Source organism: Megascapheus bottae, chromosome 2 (assembly GCF_031878675.1).
Source record: "Megascapheus bottae isolate mThoBot1 chromosome 2, mThoBot2.hap1, whole genome shotgun sequence".
NCBI classification, from domain to species: domain Eukaryota; kingdom Metazoa; phylum Chordata; class Mammalia; order Rodentia; family Geomyidae; genus Megascapheus; species Megascapheus bottae.
Genome location: NC_143510.1, coordinates 17571166 through 17592086, shown reverse-complemented (window position 1 = coordinate 17592086; position 20921 = coordinate 17571166). Strand labels below are relative to the sequence as shown.

The 20921-nt window shown below is 37.0% G+C and overlaps 2 protein-coding genes across 35 annotated transcripts in view; one reads left to right on the top strand and one right to left on the bottom strand.

The window, feature by feature from the left end:
- Positions 1-2124, top strand: part of Uqcc5 (ubiquinol-cytochrome c reductase complex assembly factor 5) — a 72766-nt gene extending 70642 nt beyond the window's left edge. Inside the window, exon 3 of the mRNA XM_090321506.1 lies at positions 1811-2124. Coding sequence (XP_090177632.1) covers positions 1811-1838 — 28 coding nt within the window. The 3' untranslated portion in view covers positions 1839-2124. The remainder of the gene's footprint in view (positions 1-1810) is intronic.
- Pbrm1 (polybromo 1) overlaps positions 1-20921 on the bottom strand; it is a 99620-nt gene that overhangs the window by 61318 nt on the left and 17381 nt on the right. For 26 of the 34 annotated variants that reach the window (XM_090321174.1, XM_090321274.1, XM_090321284.1 and 23 more), the window contains 8 exons: positions 20381-20524; positions 17200-17316; positions 12549-12617; positions 8570-8668; positions 5509-5594; positions 4619-4714; positions 3053-3144; positions 775-988 (listed from right to left, as the gene is read on the bottom strand). In XM_090321174.1, the coding sequence (XP_090177300.1) occupies positions 775-988; positions 3053-3144; positions 4619-4714; positions 5509-5594; positions 8570-8668; positions 12549-12617; positions 17200-17316; positions 20381-20524 (917 nt within the window). The remainder of the gene's footprint in view (positions 1-774; positions 989-3052; positions 3145-4618; positions 4715-5508; positions 5595-8569; positions 8669-12548; positions 12618-17199; positions 17317-20380; positions 20525-20921) is intronic. The other 8 variants (XM_090321249.1, XM_090321395.1, XM_090321257.1 and 5 more) reach the window with 1 other exon arrangement.

Below are 20921 nucleotides of genomic sequence, written 5' to 3'. Positions count from 1 at the left end.
AGCCCCTCTTTCCCCCTTTCCCAGTCCTGGGGCTTGAATTCAGAGCCTAGGCACTATCCCTGAGTTTCTTTTGCTCAAGGCTAACACTCTACTACTTGAGCTACAGTGCCACTTCCGGCCTTTTTAGTTTATGTGGTACTGAGGAATCAAATCCAACCCCGGGCTTCAAACATGCTAGGCAATCACTCTACTACTAAGCCACATTTGTAACCCCTGTTTTACTATTTGAATTATGCTCCAAGTCCTTTGTTGCTTTAATTTTTCAGATTGGGTCTAGTGTTTTTATGAATAGGTTAGCTTTGGACCACAATCCTCCTGAACATTCCTCCTACTGAAATTATAGATATGTTCTTCCATGCCCAGCTTGTTTTATAAGATGGGATCACACTAACTTATTGCCTGGGCTGGCCTCAGGCTACAGTCGTCCTGATGGTCACCTCGAGTAGCTAGGATTACAAGACTGTGCTAAGATACCTAGCAATACATTATTTTTTGTGTATGGTTTCTACTATAAATTCTCCAAGAACTGCTACATTTAATCTGGAGGTTCAACTACAGATACAGAATTTAAATACAGATAAGGTATCAAAATTGAAGTATCAGTGAAAGGGTATTGGCAAATCTTTTTATTAAACTTTAGTCAGTCATAAATGGTTACATTTTGAGGGCTTAAAATTTTTTAAAATATTTTTTTCTACTTTAAGAAGGAATATATGTGTGCAGGGTCAGCAACGTAAAACAAATTTGCACTGAGTAATATAGACACAATCTTACCTGATCTGTTGAAGCGATATGGGCATTTTAATTTGCTGATAATAATCAGGGTATTTTTTCTTTGATGGCAAATGAAAAAAAGGTTCAGCTATTAGCTGCCCTTGGTTATTCCGACAGTTCCTAACTGTATCATAAAGCTGATAAAAAGGATTTGAAACATCCATAAAGGAAGTGATGCTCTCTGCTTCTGACTCTCCTTCTTCATAACGTGCAGCTGGGAAGACAAAAAAAAAAAAAGTACTTATTAGAGAAAGAATGAAGGAACTTTAATGTTCAACAACCATTTAGAATGGGCAATATGAAAATGTTGCTAACATTCCTTTCTCATATATAAAAATGTCAACTAATTATGGTATTGCATATCTATAATTCAAACACAAAGAAAGCTGAGACAGGACTATGAGGAGTTTGAGGCCAGCCTAGGCTATCAGAATCAGTACTGATTACAGACCTGTGCTGCCAATCCCCTATGCTAGTTTTGGCAAGTGTTAACTTCATCATACTAATGTTCACTTTTAGTTACTTGAAAATTTCTATGATTTTTTTTAGTCTTTAAAATTTCCAAATTTTAGGTTTTAAAGTTTATCTTTTCATTCTTAGTTGATACCTTAGCTGTTCTATAGTCAGAAATGTGCTCTATATTTAAATTCTAAATTATTCACATCTGTTGAAATTTGTTTTATAGATAAGTAGTTTTCATAAATATGAACTGGGAAGAGTACATATTTTATTTTGTGTTTGTGTGTATGTGTATGCTAATGGCAGGGCTTGAATCAAGGCTTCATGCTCTTCTTTGCTCATGGCTGGTGGTACCTACCACTTAAGCCATGTCTCTAATCTGGCTTTTTGCTGGCTAATTGGACATGGAGGCTCACAGACTTTTCTGTACAGGACAGGATGATCTTCCAGTCTCCTGAGTAGATAGGCATAAGCCAGTGGCACCTTGCTAGAATGTATATTTTCTAAATGTAATGTATTGAGCTTGCTATCATAAGCTGTCCAATAACCATGAGAACATTTATGTCCAAACCCACAGGACCTGTGATTGTTACCTTATGTGGTAAAAGAGACTTTACAGATGAGACACAAGGAAAGAATTCTGGACTAACTGAAGATTATGTGAGTAGGTAGTTAAAAGCAATCATAAAGCACACCCCAAGGCAGAAGAAGGAAGAAGTTCAAAGAAGGAAAAAGATAGAAGTAGTGCAGTTTGAAGATAGAAGAAAGGCCAAGAAATTCAGGTGGCCTCTAGAAGCTACAAAAGCAAGCAATGGATTTTCCTCTACAGCAGTAAAATGGAACACTCGCCTACTGATACCCTGACTTGATTTTCCGGAACTTTAGAACTGTAAGAGAATAAATTTGTGTTGCTTTAAGTCACAATATTTATGTTAATTTGTTTCAATAGCAAGAGAAACAAGCATACTTATAAAGCTGTGTCCTCAAATTTTCTGTGTCTTCATTGATTTTCTTTCTAATTATCTACAAATTGAGAGAAGGCTCTTGACTTCTAAGGTAGTGTTTTCACTATCTCCATAAAGTTCCATCTGCTTACTTTACATATTTAGAGCTATCTTATAATTGATCTTCCCAATGAAACAAACCTTTTATCATTATGAGGTAAATCTCTTTTTGCTTTTCTAAATATCTATGTTAAAAGTCCATCTCACTGGAGTCAATACAGCTAACAAGTGGGTCATCATATACTGCTAGTTATGTGTATACACAAAGATGCATACAGAGAGAGAATGTGTGTATGCATGTGCGCTGGTAAGGGGATTGTGCTACTTGCATTCTTGTTCAGCTTTTTTGCTCAAGACTGCAACTCTACCACTCGAAATTAATTATAGATAAGAGTCCTGCAGACATTTCTGCCCAGGCTGGTTTTGAACCAAGATCCTCAGATTTCAGCCTCCTAATATCTAGTTAAAAGCATGAGATACCAGTACCTAGCCTTTTTATAGTGGTGAAGATAATAAAAATCCTATGCCTGGAGATTATGATCCTCCAAAATCAACTTTTAGAGTACTGGGATAACAAGTATGTAATTAAGTTATCAAAGAGCACTACATATGTAAAATAAACAAAAGGAAGTTAACTAATAGGAAACACTGGCCTTTGAATAGGAGTCATTATCTCCCAATTATTAGATAAGCAGACAGTAAATCAATAAATATACAGAAGATTTAGACAGATTTAGATTTAGACAGACCACTGAAACTCCTAGCTAAAAAGATCCATTTAGAAAATGTTTAACTAGTCACAACCTAATGCCTACCAGCTAATGCAGCATCCTCTTCACTTTCTGAGCCATACTGAAGTGCCATGGTAATTGCTGATAAACGACCCCCTTGGACTGCTCTTTTATTACTATAAGGGAAAAAAAGCAACTATAAGACATGGAATAACGTTACAATAACGTGGCTACTTTAAATGAAATAGCAACTATTAAACAAAGCACTAATATTAAAGAAAAATATTTTAAAATTACATCCTTCCTTATCTATGTACTACTAGTGTTCCTTATATGAAGGGGTTCTCCTTTTCATTCTCAAAAAAGAAGTGGTGGTAAAAAAACCTACAACAGGCTAGCAGAATTTTTGCTATTGTTGTCAGTTGTGAAGCTTGAACTAAGGGGGTAGCCACCATCCCTGAGTTCTTTCACTCAAGGCTAGTGCTCTAGCACTTTGAGCCTCAGTGTCACTTCCAGTTTTCTGGTGGTTGAGTCTCACAGACATTCCTGCCCAGGCTGGTTTTGAACCACCGTGATCATCTCAGCCTCCCAGAATAACTAGGATTAATGGTGTGAATCACCGACATCTGGTTTTGGAAATTTTTGTTTTGTTTTGTTTTCAACAAAAATGTAGTATACCACTATTTTATGAGAAGGATTTAGTAACAGTTGCTCGTTATTATTTTTAAGACATTTATATAATAATAAATTCTATATTTATTTGTGCAAGTATTTAATCCCATATTTTATTTATAACTAACATTAAACACTACCCAATAATCAAAGTTTAGGCTTTACCTGAGAGGTGAAGTAGTATCTCAACAGTTTTGTGTGTGTGTGTGCTAGTCCTAGGGCTTGAACACAGGTCCTAGGGCTGTCTCTGAGCTTTATTTGCTCTAAGCTTTTCATCTCCAGCTCAAACCTTGAGCCATAGCTCCATTTCTGGTTGTGTTTTTTTAGTAGTTAACTGAAGATACAAATCTCACCAACTTTCCTTCCCAGGGTGGTTTCAACCTGTGATCCTCAGATCTTAGCCCCCTGAGTAGCCAACATTGCAAGCATAAACCACTAGTGTTTGGCTATTTTTTCCCTCTAATGAGACAAGGAAAATGATGTAGCCTAGACTAGTTTTGAACTTGTGATTCTCTTTGTGTTGGTGGTGGTACTATGTGTTTGACTTTACGGCCTTGAGCTGGCTAGGCAGTTGCTCAACCTCATGAGTCATACCCTCAACCCATTCTTTAACTTTTTTTTTTTTTGCCAGTCATGGGCTTGGGCTCAGGGCCTGAGTACCGTCCTTGGGCTTTCTCAAGGCTAGAGCTTTACCACTAAAACCACAGCATCAGTCCTGGGTGTTTTTTTTGTTTGTTTGTTTGTTTTTTTTTTATGTATGTGGTACCAAAGAAACGAACCTGGGTATTCGTGCATGCTAGGCAAGCACTCTATTACTAGGCCAAACTCCTGGCCCCATATTTTAACTTTTTAAAGCACTTGATAATCAACTCTCCTAAATAACCTAAAAATAATTACTTCAAGATACCTATCAGACAAATAGTATGTCTACAATCAGAAGCATGGGTCAACTCTAAGATTAAACCCTCTTCTGCTCACCGGTAATACTTGCTAGTAGGATTTCTTTCTTCACCAAGGCTTCCTTTACTATGAGAAGGACCAGTCAGCCTGGCTGCAGCCAAATTTGATGCAGTCCTATCCAGAGACAATATGTATGTATGTATGTATGTATATATAAAGCTCAGAAACTTGATAGCTAAAAACAGAATGTTGGGTGACTTGATAGCTAAAAACAGAATGTTGGGTGAAACAAGATAATCATTTTATTTTTCTCTAACAGAAATAACAGAACATTTCTGAGCCTCTCCTATGTAAAAAGGATTTGCTTTAGGATCTGCAGTCTATAAAAGAAAGTAAGACTAGGGTTTAGTCCTTGAGAGCTTATGGTTACTGCAGAACCATAAGACATGGTTATCAGAACAAATATGGAGCCAAAAGAAAGGTTTGAAACTAGTCCATTTCAGGTAAAAGGAATCCGAATCCCAAAACTGAGGACTGTTCAGTTACAGTGCTCGTAAAGGAAAAGACAAAAGAAAACTTCCAGATTTCCTGGATAAATAGACTTATTGAAAATAGTGTTGTAAATTATATACAAATACAATTTACATATACATTTATTATGTATGTTACATGTATAATATTATATACATATGCTTGTACTCATGTAAGGAAATAAAATACACAGTGATATTAAAAATCTTAAAAATATTTCTGCAATACTTGATAGGCAGCTATTTTACTACTTGAGCTATGCCTCCAGGTCCAGAATGTTTCTTCAGCTGCATTTAAGGGGCTAAATAAATTACCTCTGCTTTTTAAGATCTTGAGTACAACAAAAATCTTTTTTTCCATTGTTCTGATTTCATTTGTTTTTTAGAAAAAAAAAAAACAAACAAACAACACAAAGCTCTTAGACGTCTTTAACCAACCTTATCCGAAGACTTGATTTAGCCATTTCATGATGTTCTATTTCTGCCTTTTTCATATAAAATATTTTTTTAATTGAATTTGCATCCTGTCAAGATAAAATTACTTGGCTTAAAAAAAGAACAGGAAAAACCAACCAACCAAAAAGACATGGTTAAAATTATTTGACTTATAAAAGGAACAGAAAAAAAAAATCAATCAACCCCAAACAAACTAACAAATAAACAATAAATATAGCTAAAACTTCCCTTACTTATTTAGGTCCTAGGTACTTTTTATGTCCCACTTTCCATTTAGTAGCCACAAAACTGCATTTTTAATCTTTTTACAAACTTCAAAAAGTCTTCATAAAGTTGTCACTAATATAAGCTAAGAAGATTCCTAGTCCTTTACTAATTAGGCAAGTAATAACACACAGATCCAATAGCAAAATACAATGAACACTATTGTGCACTGTTCTAAAAATCTAAAGAAATTTCAGTTAATATGTTTAACAGGACACTAACATACAATAAATGCCCTTTCTCTTTAAAACTCTGTTAAAGAAAATTAAATAGATCAAAAAGAAAATTATTAAGTATAACAGCAAACAACTAGTACTGTATTTTTTAAAATATCCTACAAGGTCTAAGACTACAAGGACTTCATAACTCATTCCTGATTTTCCCTCAAAATATGAAATATTAATCTAAACATATTGTGTATGGTGGCATGCACTAGTAATCCTAGGTCTTGGAAGGGGGCAAAAGGATTGTGAATTCACAGATACCTGGAGCTACATAGTAACTTCCCGTCTCAAAAAATAAAAACAAACAAAATGTTAATATTAGCTACCAACAGAATTTTGAGCATTGGGTCAGTGTCCAGAAAAATCTAATGGTTTAGGGCTGGGAGTTTAGCCTAATGGTAGAGTGCTTGCCTAGCATGCATGAAGACCCAGGTTCGATTCCGCCATACCACATACATAGAAAAGAGCTAGAAATGGTGCTGTGGCTCAAGTGGTAAAGCTCTAGCCTTGAGAAAGCCTACGGAAAATGCCCAGGCCCTGAGTTCAAGGCCCAGGACTGGCAAAAAAAAAAAAAATCTAATAGTTTTAGTACTGATTTTTTAGGTAATCTTTTATAAATTAATATATGATTAATCCAGAAACTTCTAGAAGCAAATATCCATTGCAATAATGACTATAAAATTTCATAGAGGCAATGGTAACACAATGAAATAGTTATTTTGCATTGTGAACTGCACTGCAAAGGCTACTTTTTATATTCACAAAGGTTAATGCAGGGAATAAGTCAGTATTTTAAAAGAGGATAAAAATGGGGTCAGGAGTTTGGCCTAGTGGTAGAGTGCTTGCCTAGCATGCACAAAGACCCAGGTACAATTCCTCAGTACCACACCAGAAGTTGTGGTAGCTCAACTGGTAGAGTGCTAGCCTTGAGAAAGCCCAAGAATAGTGCTCAGATCCTGAGCACTAGGCCCCAGGACTAGCAAAAAAAAAAAAAAAAAAGGATAAAGGATAAAAAACTGATTATTTGGGCATTTAATTGAGCAAGAATAATCTTTTTCTAATCTATTGTGTTGGGACAGTATCCCATGTAAACAAATAAACTGGATTTCTATCTAGCTAACAGAAAATTTTGGATCAAAGGATCCAAAGAGCTAAAACTACATTCTTAAAAAGAAAACCTAAGTGTAAATTTTCACAGTCTTGAGTTAGTCATGGGTTTCTTTGATACAGCACCTAAAAATACAAGCAACTGAAGGGGGAAAAAATAGGTAAACTGGACTTCATCAAAATTGAAAACTGTGTCAAACTATCACATAATTATCGCATAAGTAAAACCATCATATAAGTAAAAAGAGAATGAAAAGATATATGAATATTCTATATTTGATAAGGGTATGAGATCCAGAATACACAAAGGACTACTAAAATGCAACAATAAAAAAAGAATTAGCGCAATTTAAAAATGAGCAAAAGATCAGGATAGATATTCTCCAAAGAAGACATACATACACACATGAAAAAATGTGAAACAGAATTAGGGAAATTTTAGGGAAAGGGAAGTAAAAAAATACAACATACTACTTCACATCCAATAGAATGGCTGTAATACAACAAAAGTGAAAAACGTGTTCTTAATGTGAAGAAACTGCAACATTTGTACACTACTGGTGGGAATGTAAAATAGTAATTACTTCAGAAAAATCTTAATATATACATACCATATAGTCAAGCTATTCCATTTCTAGGAAGTGCATCTATGAAGTATATGAATATGAATAAAATATATATGTATATACAAATATAAATTTACATGTCAGTGTTTAAAATAGATTATTCACAACAGCCAAAAAAAATGAAAACAACTCATTTATCTACCAACAAATGATTAAAAATATCTACAAAACAGAATATTATTCATCAATAAAAAGAAGTACTAACCAGATGCTGGTGGCTTACAACCTGTAATCTTAGCTAATCAGGAGGCTGAGATCTGAGGATGACAGTTCAAATCCAACCTGGGCCAGAAAGCCTGTGAGACTCTTATTTCAAATTAACCACCAAAAAGTTGGAAGTGGAGTTCTGGCTCAAGTGGTAGAATATTAGCCTTGAGCACAACATCCAGGGACAGCACCAGTCCTTGAGTTCAAGCCCCAGGACTGGCATACACACACAAAAAAGAAGTACTGATACAAGTACAGTATGGATGAACCTTAAAGACTTTATGCGATATGAAGAAATCCAGTCACAAACGTATCCATATCATATACTAGATGTTCCATTTTTATAACCTATCCAGAATGGGCAAATGTACAAAACAGAAAAGTTGATGGGATTATATAAGAGGTGGGGAAGTAGGAGAAAAATGAAGACTAACTTCAACTGATCGGCGCAATGGGCATACAGCATTGTGATTATATTAAAGACTATTAGGTATTTTAAGTGAGTGAAATGCATATATGTGAATTATAATTTAATGAAGTTGTTATATAAAAATTATCAACCCTAACTTAAAGCATCTACACTTATCAATGAAAACAACAACAACAAAAACTAACCTTGAATACTTGAGAACCAGGCTCATTATAAGTTTTGGCATTTTTTGCTAGGAGATCTATATCTTTGGCCATTGCATGAATACTTTTGTAGCTTCCATTCTATAGTAAACAATAAAATACAGCAATTCCTCTTAATAAAAGTTAAATAGAACCTTTAAAAAAAGAAACCCCAAAAGAAAGCAAGAAAAGAAATCCACATAGTTTTAAATTATCAACATCTCTAAGACTTCACTGAAAGTACATATATAAACCACATCTAAAGTCATTATCTCTTTTATGAATTATTACTAGTTCCCATTACAAGTAAGTTCATAGGGATTACTATGTACCAAGTACTATTCTAGGTGTTTCATATTAATTCATTAAAATACTTAACATTATGATGTAAAACTCCCTCTAGTTATCCAAGCCATTTGAAGTAAAACATAAAATGAATCCAGCAAAGACTACTTACTGCATCCTAGAGCTATGACATTCTAAACCTCAGCCCAAAATAACCAAAGGACACTCAAATAGCTGGCCACAATTTACAAAGAAAAGGAAGGAGGGACATATGCTATGTAAGACATGCATGATTAATGCTAATGCACAGTAATACACAGGAAAAGTTCTAGAAAAAGTAGCCTGGAGGGTGGGGAAGGGTAGAACTATATAGACAGGATAAGGTCAAAAGAAGTAGAATCCAAAGAACCAGGCCAAAGTTATTTTCTACCAGATACCAGAGCATCTACCTTATTAAAAGGGAATCCCAGAATGGATGGAAGGTGGGAGTAACGAGAGTGAAAGATGACTGCTTTACTAGAAGTTTGGCAGCAGGTCAAAGAGAAGTAACTATGTGCCAGTCTGAAAAGACCAAGTCAGAGGGCAGGAATTCATTTCTGATTCTGCAGAGTAGGAATATTTAACAGTAGACTAGAAAGCATCCGGGACCAACAATGGAAAATAACAGTGTTAACAGAAATGACACAATGACTGCAAATCCCTGTGCTCTGCCCATTTTTTTGCAGGGTAGTTCCCCAGCCGTCCACTTGAATAATTCCACAAGACACCCAATGTACTTTTCATAAACTCCCTTTTCTGCTGAAAGTAATCGGAGTTGATTATTTGGTTCAAGGATTAGGAAATGAGTTAAGTCTCTGAACAGTGGGATGGCAGGAAGAAAGCCAGATTATACCGATAATTAGTACATAAAATAATAATAGTAAGGCACTAGTAAAATAGTAATAATAGTAAGGGCACTAATAAAAGAAGGCCTTCTGAATGAAAGAATAAGATAAGGTGATAGGCAAGAGAGAGAAGAGCTGATGTAGAGGCATTTAAAATCGGATTTTTAATATCCGAAGTCATCATTTCCATAGATGCATGTTAGAAACTTCAGGAATTCAAGAGACTTGAGCACTCTCTACAAAAGTCAGTGGGTTATTTTAGAACTAAAAGATATATTTAGGGAGTTTAGGCTGTAATATTCTGTGAAAATTTGACCCAGTAATTACTATATTGTTAATCTTTACTATTTTCAGAATTCAATGCCAAGGAAATCTTGCCCTTCTACCAAAATACTGTTTGGTCAGTTTCCTTGCTCAATGAGAGTAGGTAATACATTAAGTTTTCCTCCTTCAAGTAGTAAATCCTTCTTATCCCAGGGGGATGACATACTGACTAGGTCTCATCTTGTAGGTGCTATAAGAGACAGTTTACATACATCAACACAGACCTCCATAATTCTGTGAAGTATCACTATATTAAATATATAGCAAGAGTGGCAAACTTGTCAGCTCATCAGTGAAGTAAGATGTATAGTTGGGGACAAGAACCTTAACATAAAAACTATGTTCCTAAGTAGCTAGACAAAGTAATGAACACCTTTAGCTCTAGGACGATTACAATCCAAAGCTGGCCCTGACAAAATATACAAGAGTCTACCTAAAAACTAACAAAAGCGCCAGTGGCTCATGTCTGTAATCCTAGCTACTCAGGAGTCTGAGATCTGAGGATTGCTCAAAGCTAGCCTGGGCACAAAAGTCTGTGAGACTCTTACTTCCACTTAACTACCAGAAAACTGGAAGTGGCAGTGGCGCTGTGGCTCAAGTGGTAGAGTGCCAGCCTTGGCCTGAAGAGCTCAGGGACAATGCCCAGGCCAAGAGTTCAAGCCCACAACGGACCAAAAGAAAAAAAGAAAACCTAACAAAATTTTTTTTTTTTTTGTCCAGGGCTTTTGTGTCCTTGGGCTTGAACTCAAGGCTGTCCATGAGCTCTAACCACTCAAGGCTAGTGCTTTACTACTTGAACCACAGTTCTACTCTCAGCCTTTTAGGTGGTTAACTAGAGATAGAGTCCTGGGGCTGGGAGTTTGGACTAGTGGTAGAGTGCTTGCTAGCATGCACAAAGACCCCGGTTCGATTCTTCAGTACTACATACATAGGAAAAAGCTGGAAGTGGTACTGTGGCTCAAGTCGTAGAGCTCTAGCCTTGAGAAAAAGTCCAAGGACAGTGCTCAGGCCCTGAGTTCAAGCCTCACAATTGGCAAAAAAAAAAAGAGAGAGAGAGAGAGAGAGAGAGAGAGAGAGAGAGAGAGAGAGAGAGAGAGAGAGAGAGAGAGAGAGAGAAGAGTAAGAGTCCTAGAATCCTATGGACTTTCCAGCAGAGCTGGTTTTAAACTTCAAACCTTTAGATAAAGCAGGAGATAAAAATTTTAGTTTTTAAAAAGCTTTAGTTACAGAGCCTTAGATCAAGAAGGTATTCCAAGAAAGCACTAGGCTTGTAAAAACTCCAGTATTGGGCGGGGAGTTTGGCTTAGTGGTAGAGTGCCTGCCTAATAAGCATGAAGACCCAGGTTCGATTCCTCGGTATCACATACATAGAAAAAGCCAGAACTGTTGCTTAAGTGGTAGAGCACTAGCTTTGAGAAAGCCGAAGGACAGTGCTCAGGCCCTAAAGTCAAGCCACAGGACTAGCAAAAAAACACCCAACAAATCTCTAGTATTCTCTAACAAACTTTTCACATGATTTCTTTGCACATCTTCCTTTAACTCTGATTATCAAACTAAATCACAGCAATTGATTATTTCATTCATATTTACTGAGTATTCCATGGTGATAGTAAATATAGATGAATACAGACACTGAAGCTAGATTGTCTAGTTTCAAATCCTAGTTCTTCACCTTATGAGGTAGTGATCTGAGCAAGCTAGTTTCTCCAGCATTGCTTTTTAACCTGTGAAATGAGAATCATGATGGTACTAGCCCATGGAACTGTAAGAATGACTTATTTAGTATATACAAACCGCTTAAAAATGTGCTAAATATACACTTAAGTCTATATGCATGCTAGTTGTAATTATTAACTGAGGAAAAATAGTGATGAGGAGTAAGACAGAACAAAGTATCTGTTCACTAATCTTTCAACTCTATTAATCTGGTGTAATTCTTATTTTAAAATAGCCTAAAGCTATTTGGAAATAGATAAAACAAATCTTTTAAAATACCTTTCATAGTCACAAATGTCCAATTAATCCACTATTTTCCTTCCCCTCCTGGCAAGGGTAAACATCCAAAATTATGCTCATTTTAGGCAAATACTCAATCTTCAATCCTAATTTTTGTTTTAAAACACAATCCAAAGCTACAATTATTAATGACCCCCCCTCTCTCTTTGACCAGTCATGGGACTAAACTCAGGACCTGGGCACTGACCCTGAGCTTCGGTTTAAGGCTAGCACTTGAGCCTCAGTGCCACTTTCAGCTTTTTCTGTTTATGTGGTACTGAGGAATGTACCCAGGGCTTCACGCATGCTAGGCAAGCACTATACCAGTAAGACATGCTCCCAGCCTAGTAATGATCTTGCTTTTATTATTCATTAATAATAAAATCCCTTAACAGAAACATTTGTTTCTTTGCTATCCAAAAGCCTTTACCCTAGAAAATCTATAGGCAAATCTGCTCTAAAACACATATAATTACAATTGGTTACATTCATACCTGTATCCTCTGGGCAATGGTCTTGAGATCTATAGGCTCCTTAATTATTGCATAATAGTCTGGATATTGCTGAAAGACAAAAACCAGGTATGCTCAGTGAGTTAAATTATCTGACTAATGACAATTCAACTGAAGTAACCACTTCTTCTTCAACCTGCATGAGCTACTTAATGAAATTCACAGCTAAAGACTGAGCTACAGCCTATTGCTACATTTTTAAAATATTTTTATATATATATATATATATTTTTTTTTTTTTTTGCCAGTCCTGGGCTTGAGCTCAGGGCCTGAGCACTGTCCTTGGACTTTCTCAAGGCTAGAGCTCTACCACTTGAGCCTCAGCACCACTTCTGGCTCTTTTCTATGTATGTGGTACCGAGGAATCGAACCCGGGTCTTCATGCATGCTAGGCAAGCACTTTAACTGCTAGGCCAAACTCCCGGCCTTTTTATATATTTTTATTGTAATTAATAAAAGGATTACATTATATTCACCAGATAGAAGGTGCATTACTTCACATACACTGATGCCCTTTCTCATGTCTTGGTCCCTATTTCCTATTCCCCACCCCTGCCCCCTCATCTTGTTTTCCCTCCTATTTCAAATAACCAAATAAACATATACACAATATATCAGATGACAAGGTAAAATACTGTAACAATATGAATTAACCAAGGGACAGCAAAAGAGATGAGAGATAACATAGTAAGTACATTAAGGTTATTGCTACATTTTAAGTAAAAGAATGATCTTTCTATGCTGCTGTCAGAAAGAATGACATCGCCCCATTTGTTAGGAAATGGAAAGACTTAGAAAAAATCATATTAAGTGAAGTAAGCCAGACTCAAAGGAACTTAGGCTCAATGTTTTCCCTCATTTGTCATAATCAGTAGAAACCTTGGGCTCTCCTAGCAGAGATTTGCAATAGAGCAAAACCTTGATACAAAAGGCCATATAGTATGACGCTAAACGAAAGGACCTCCAGGATATAGAAACAAAAGCCATATAATGAGTGACTGTTGTCTTTCATGTGTTATGTTATCTCTCATTGTTTTTGCTGTCCCTTGGTTATCTCATATTGTTACAGTATCTCACTTTGTTACCTGATATATCGGATATATTTGTATTTGGTTATTTGAAATTGGATAGGGAAGAGGGGAAAACAAGATGAGGGGTGGGGGTGGGGGGAAGGGAAATGGGGACCAAGACAGGTGGAAGGGTATCAATGTATGGGAATTAATGCATCTTCTATCTGGCAAATATTATGTAACCCTTCTATTAATTGCAATAAAAATATATGAAAAAAAGAATGATTTTGCTTATTGGCACATGCATGCACGTATGTGCATGCGTGTGCCTGTGTGTGTGCCTGTGTGTGTGTGTGCGCGTGTGTGTGTGTCTTGGGGCTTAGAATCAGAGCCTGCTTTTTTTTTTTCCCCCTCAAAATTAGTACTTTACCATTTAGCCACAGCTCTTCTTCTGGCTTTTTTGGCAGTTAATTGATGATCAGAGTCTTACAGACTTTTCTGATCAGCTGGCTTCAAGTTGTGATCCTTAGATGTTAGCAGCCTCCAGAATAACTAGAATTTTAGCATTAGTGCCTGGCTGGTTTTTGTTTGTTTTGTTTTGTTTTCTTTAACAGTCTCTCTAGGTATACCAAGCTGGCCTCAAACTCTGTCCATGTATCTTAGCTTCTTGAGTGCTCAGATTACTAATATTTATTTTACCACTACCAAAAGTATTCTTCTTCCACCCCCCACCCCCCCACCCCTGGGCTTGAATTCAGGGCCTGGGCACTGTCAGAGATGTTTATGCTCAAGGCTAGTGCTCTGCTACTTGATCCACAGTGTCACTTCTGGCTTTTTCTGTGTATGTGGTACCAAGGATTCGAACCTAGAACTTCATGCATGCTAGGCAAGCACTCTACCACTAGACCACAGTCCTGACCCTATTAATGTAATTTTAAGAAGTTTCAATGCACAATAGCAGGTTATAAGAATTTGTATTTGTTATGTGGCAGTGATCATTACACAAACAACTATAACACAATTTCTTGTGAGTCCTGGTACTGGGACCAAACTCAGGGTCTGGCACTATCCCTGAGCTATTGTGCTTCAAACTAGCACTCTACCACTTGGGCCACAGCTTTACTTTTGGCTTTTTGGTGGTTAATTCGATAAAAGGCTCATGGAAAACAGAAAACTGGGAAAAAAATATTATTTATTTTATTTATTTTTTTGGTCAGTCATAGGGCTTGAACTCTGGGCCTGGGCACTGTCCCTGAGCTCTTCAGCTCAAGGCTACTGCCCTACCTCTGGGCCTAGGTGTTATGCCTAAGCTCTTCGGCTCAAGGCTACAGCTCTACCGTTGGAGCCACAGCACCACTTCCGTTTTTTTCTAGTCATTAATTGGAGATAAGAGTCTCATGGACTTCTTTAGTGCCTGGGCTAGCTTTGAACCGAGATCCTCAGATCTCAGCTTCCTGAGTAGCTAGGATTACAGGTGTAAGCCAATGTGCCTGGTGATAAAATTATTTTAAGTGAAATAAGTAGATCCAGAGAAACATAGATTGCATGGTTTCCCTCACTTGTGGTAGCTAGAATATGCCTATAAGTCTACAAAAGTAAACACATTGGGTGGTAAGCAAGGGGTTACAAATGAAATAAGTGTAACAGACTCAGTGGAGAGCACAAATAGTTTAATTAAAAAAGACTAAGTCAAAGTCGAACCAAGTACCAGAAAAGTGATATTTGCTAGAGGGGAGCATAGGCTGAGAGGAGAGGGGTAAAAGAATAAAGAAGGGAAGTGGGAAGAATGCAAGCAAGACTTCATTGTATATACCAGAGAATTGAGAAACGTAAGAGAAGGTGTAGTGAAGGGTGGTGAAGAGGTTGAAGTGGTGACCAGATCAATATGTATTGTGCGCATACACTGTTTTGTTAAATTGCAAAAAATTGAATACATAATCTAAAATTAAAATAAGCAAGGAAAGGGGGGGTTGTAAGGAAAGGGGTGATACTGATCAAGACACACTGTATTCATAAACTGCTTCAGGGAATAAGGACTCCTTTTTACAACTACTTAAATACAAATATTAAAAAAAATTTAAATGTATAATGCACCTTGTATCTGGTGAATATAACTGTAACCCTTCTAAACAGTAAAATAAAATTAAAAAAAAAATTTAAAACGTGATGGACTTTTCTGCCTACCTGGCTTTGGACCATGCTTGATCACAACTTCCTAAGTAGTTAGGAATACAGGAATGACCCGCTGGTACTCGGCTAAACACAGTATATTTTTTTATATATATATATATATAACAAAATAAAAGTTTATTTTTATTAGAATTAGGAATGTTCTTTCCCTGTGGGCAACCTGAACAGTCCAGTTACAATGAAAACAGTCATTTCCACAGCACAGGTGCTCTATGCACAACATTACAGGGCTAGGAGCATTTCATCAATTCACCAATCATCTGATTGTCTCACCAACCTACCCCATCCAATCCCCCAAGTGCTCTGTACCAGAATGTATAACTAAAAGATGTGATAAGTCCTTTTCTATCTTTGTACTAAATTTCAGCTCTGAAATCATAGGCGAACCACGTTATACTGCGGATTCAACCATTTCAAATCAAGTCAGTCTTTTGAATCTGTTATGTATATGTGTGTATATGTATATGTATACACATGTATTTAATGTATTTATTTAAACACACATAAAACATATAATCTGGATAACAGAAAATTACATAGAATTGAGTCTGATGACATTATACACTATGCCATTTTATCATTGTTGTATGTGTCCTGAGCTTTGGATCAAAGTTTTATTGTAAATAACTGAAAATGCATCTGCTCTTCAATTAATGGATCAAATGAAAAAGCCAATGTAAACACAGTATTTTTAAGAAATAAAATTGCATTTAAAACAAAACAAAAAAAATGTTGGTACTAGTCCTGCAGCTTGAACTTAGGGCTTGAACAGAGTCCTAAGCTTTAGAGAGCAAAGCTAACACTCTACCACTTGAGCCACAGCTATAGTTCAAGCCTTTTGGTGGCTAACTGGAGATAAGACTCTCACAGACTTTGCTACCTGGGCTGGCTTTCAACTGTGATCATCAGCTCTCAGACCCCTGAGTAGCTGAGATCACAGGCATGAACCACCAGCCCTCAACAAACTGCAATTAAAAAAAAAAAAAATCAGCCCTGGGCTTGAATTCTGGGATTGGATATTTAATCTCAGCTGCTTTGAACCCTTCCTTTTAACCTTATTTAATTTATTCCTAATAAAGTTCTTAAAGTACTTAAAAAAAATATCTAATAGCTAGCCAGGTGTCAGTGGCTCAAGCCTATAATCCTACCTTCTTGGAAGGCTGAAAACATGGGAGCTGAGATTGCAACTAGCCCAAGCAAAAAAATCCTAGAGAAATCTTCTCAATTTTGCCTGGCATCCTCACTTACATAGGAGACTGAAACAGAACAGTGATTTTAGGTCAACTCCATTTCCACAGAGAGAAGCTGGATGTAGTGTGCCTGTGATTCCAACAACAATGAGAAGCCTGCCGTTGTGCTGAGCCTACCTAAGGGACAGGAGAGAAGATTCTATCTGAAAATAACAAGTCAAATCACTGAATCATATCACTTACCACTTTAGAAGGCAGTTTCTGAAAAAGTTCACTGATGAGCCGTCCTGATGGATTTGTGGCTACAACTATGGCTTCAAGAAGCTGTTCCAAGATCTCCTTCAGGTAACTTGGTGAAGACTTACAAGGGCAAGGGGAAAGGAGGGGAGAAAAAAGTACTTTATGACAGAAGAAGACCAACTTCTATGCAGCATTTACTCTAAACTCAACTTTTAAGGATATCATTAAAAGCTCTGATTCTAGTATGCCTATAATTTTGCTACTTAGGGAGGAGTCAAACTGGGAGGACTTATCAGGAAGACTGCAGTTCAAGACAACTCAGACAGAAGAGTTTACAAGACCTCTTTCTCAACTGAGATGTTGGCCTGGGGACCCTCACTTGTTATCCTAACTATGAGCAAAAGCCTAAAATAGACACATTATGGCCCACATGTACACATAGGCAAAAAGCAAAAAAAAGGGCTGAGAAGTGTGGTTCAGTTGTTGATCATGTATCAGGCAATCAAAAAGCCCTGAGTTCAAACCTAGTACTTCCAAAACAAACAAACAAAAAAATATGCTTTAATGCTGCATATAGGACTGCACCCCTAAAATGACTTATATTAAAACTAATGTTGCTCTCTATTTTATTTCTGTAGATAAATCCCTTGGATGAAGACTTTTACTGAACTCTACTTCACAGTAAACATTTTATTTTTTAAATTTATTTTATAAATAAATTAAAGGCCCTGGGCTTGAGCTCAGGGCCTGAGCACTGTCCTTAGACTTTTCACAAGGCTCTACCACTTGAGCCTTAGCACCACTTTTGGCTTTTTTCTATGTATGGGATACCAAGGAATCGAACCCAGGTCTTTGTGCATGCTAGGCAAGCATTCTACCACTAGTTCAAACTCCCAGTCCCACAGTAAACATGTTAAACACAAAGTTCAAGTACCATGTATGAAATGATGAAAATGCATTATGTACCTTTTTAGGATCTGAGTAACAGAGATAGAGAAAACATGTATTATAATACTTGGTCATTTCCATATACTGATGTCATGGTATAGCTAGAACAATGATTACAAATATAGAATTGGGCTTATATACTATCCATCAGTGCTCTGCCAGGACTTATAACTGAATTCAAGTTATGTCAAAATTGAGTGGAGATTAAATAAACTGATATACACCACTTCTGCTCTTCAAACTGACTAGTTTGACAATAGCTAGTTACACTTAGTTTAATCATTGTTTAACCATGAGAAAGTATATGTCTCAAAGAGTACTTGGCCAGGGAAGGTACAAATTTGAAGCAAATTTCTAAGTAAGCAATGGGATATCACTGTCAAGGTTTATACTGAATGGTACTTTATATTCAAACTATGTTATTTATTTATTGCATGTTTTGTGTGTATGAGTGCACCTGTGTACACGTGCACATTTACATGCACATGCTGGTTCTGAGGCTTGTACTTAGGGTGTGAGCTCTGTCCTTAGGAGTTTGTGCTAAAGGCTAGCACTCTACCACTTGAGCCACAGCTCCACTTCTGGCTTTTTGGTGGTTAACTTGAGTATACAGTCACAGATTTTCCTGTCTGGGCTGGATTGCAACTCTAGTCCTCAGATCTCAGCCTCTTCAGCAGTTAGGATTATAGGCATGAGTCACAGGAGTTTGGCTTGAATCACATTTTGTGAAAATAAAATCAAAAGATTAATATTTACCTGTGCGTTAAGGTACTATATTGAGATTTAAACCCAAAGCCTTGTTCTACTTCATTTTGCTTTCAGGTTATTTTCTAGATAGCATCTCAGAATTTTTGTTCAGGGAGGTTCATATTCATGATCCTCTTACCTATACTTAAGCAGTTTTGACTATGGGTATTCGGTACCATATATGGATTATTTGTTGAGACGGAATCTCACCATTTTTTTCTTGCCTTAGTTGACACTGAACTGTGATCTCAATTCTACTTCCCAAGTAAGTAGCTGGAATGATGGTATGAAACACCACACCTGTCTGAATTACAAACGCCAATGGTTCACACCAGTAATCCTACCTACTCAGGAGGATCATGCTTCCAAGCCAGCCTGGGCAGAAAAGTCTATGAGATTCTTTTTTTTTTTTTTTTTTTTTGCCAGTCCTGGGGCTTGAACTCAGGGCCTGGGCACTGTCTCTGGACACATTTTGCTCAAGGTTAGAGCGCTACCACTTGAGACACAATGCAACTTCAGGCTTTTTCTGTGTATGTGGTACTGAGGTATTGAACTTGAGTCTGTGCATGCCAGGCAAGTTCTCTACCACTAGTCAAACTCTTGGCCCCAAGTCTATGAGATTCTTATCTCCAATTAACCACCAATATAGGTATGGCTTAAGTGATACACTGTTAGCCCTCAGTGAAAAAGCTCAGGGGCAGCACCCAGACCAGTTCAAGTCCTAAGGCAGGTACTTTAGAAAAGGTGTAGGTCTGTGAACACATTTATATAATCCATTCCAACAATTGAAAAACTCCACGAAGTAATTCTTGTCTTATAAATAAGCCTGAAAAGTCCTTTGCCTTTTACAAAAACTTTTGTAAAGTTTTTGTAAGAAGCTTGGAGGGTTAATGAATGTTCAAGATTCTCTGCATTTCTCACCAATTATACAAATAAAATACAAAATCAATATAGACAAGTCCCAAATGTAGACATTTTTATCATTATTTAAATATTTTGTTTTTCTGAAAGTATTTACCCCTACCTACATAAGGCAAAACTCAGCTATCTGGAGTAAGTAAACAAGAATATCATTCTCTTTTTGTGAGACAGGGTCTCACCACATAGCCCAGACTCACTGAAATTCATGATCCTCCTTTCTCTACCTCCCAAGCACTGAAATTACAGGCATGGACCTATAAGCTACATTTGAGTAACTACCATTATACTACCATTATGATAGAGGCACATTCTAGGAAGTAACACATGTAGCATACCCTAGCATTAGTCTAAGATTTAAAAATACTGACTAAAAACCTGTATGGAACACACTTGTTCAACATCATTTGAAACTGGGAGTCAGGCTCTCTCAATGTCCACTTACCCTCCCAGTTACTAATATAAAGCTAGAAAAACCTAGCATTGCTTAACAACTGAGGGGGAATCAGAGTCAGGGTTCCTATTCACAATCTCATAGCCAATCCATGACTAGTTTGAGCTTCATACTTACTCCATCAGTCACTGTGCCTCGATTATCTTGCCCATCTTCATCATCATCTTCATCATCTGCTTCTCCTTTCTGAATAAATTCATTTCTTGTTCGAAGGTATAAATCCCAGAGTTTGCAAGCTGCTTTATATTCAGGAGAATCTGGCTGTGTATTAGTAACGAAAAAAAGGAGGGAAAATCATTTTAGTATCTTACCACAAACAAAGTTAAACCTTAAGCCTTGTATGGGTGCTCACGCCTGAAATCCCAGCCACTTAGGAAGATGAGATCTGAAAAACATGGTTTGAAGCCAGACTGGGCAAGCCAAGTCCACAAGACTCATCTCCAGTTAACTAGCAAAAACATTGAAGCAGAGCTGTGGCAAAAGTAGTAGAGAGCAACCCTTAAACAAAAAAAGCTTAAGAACTGTGGCTAGGCCCTGACCTCAAGCCCTAGGACCGGCACAAAAATATAAATAAGCAAGGCTGGGAATGTGGTATATTGTTAGCCTAGCATGCATAAAGCCCTAGGTTCAATTCCTCAGTACCACATAAATAGCAAAA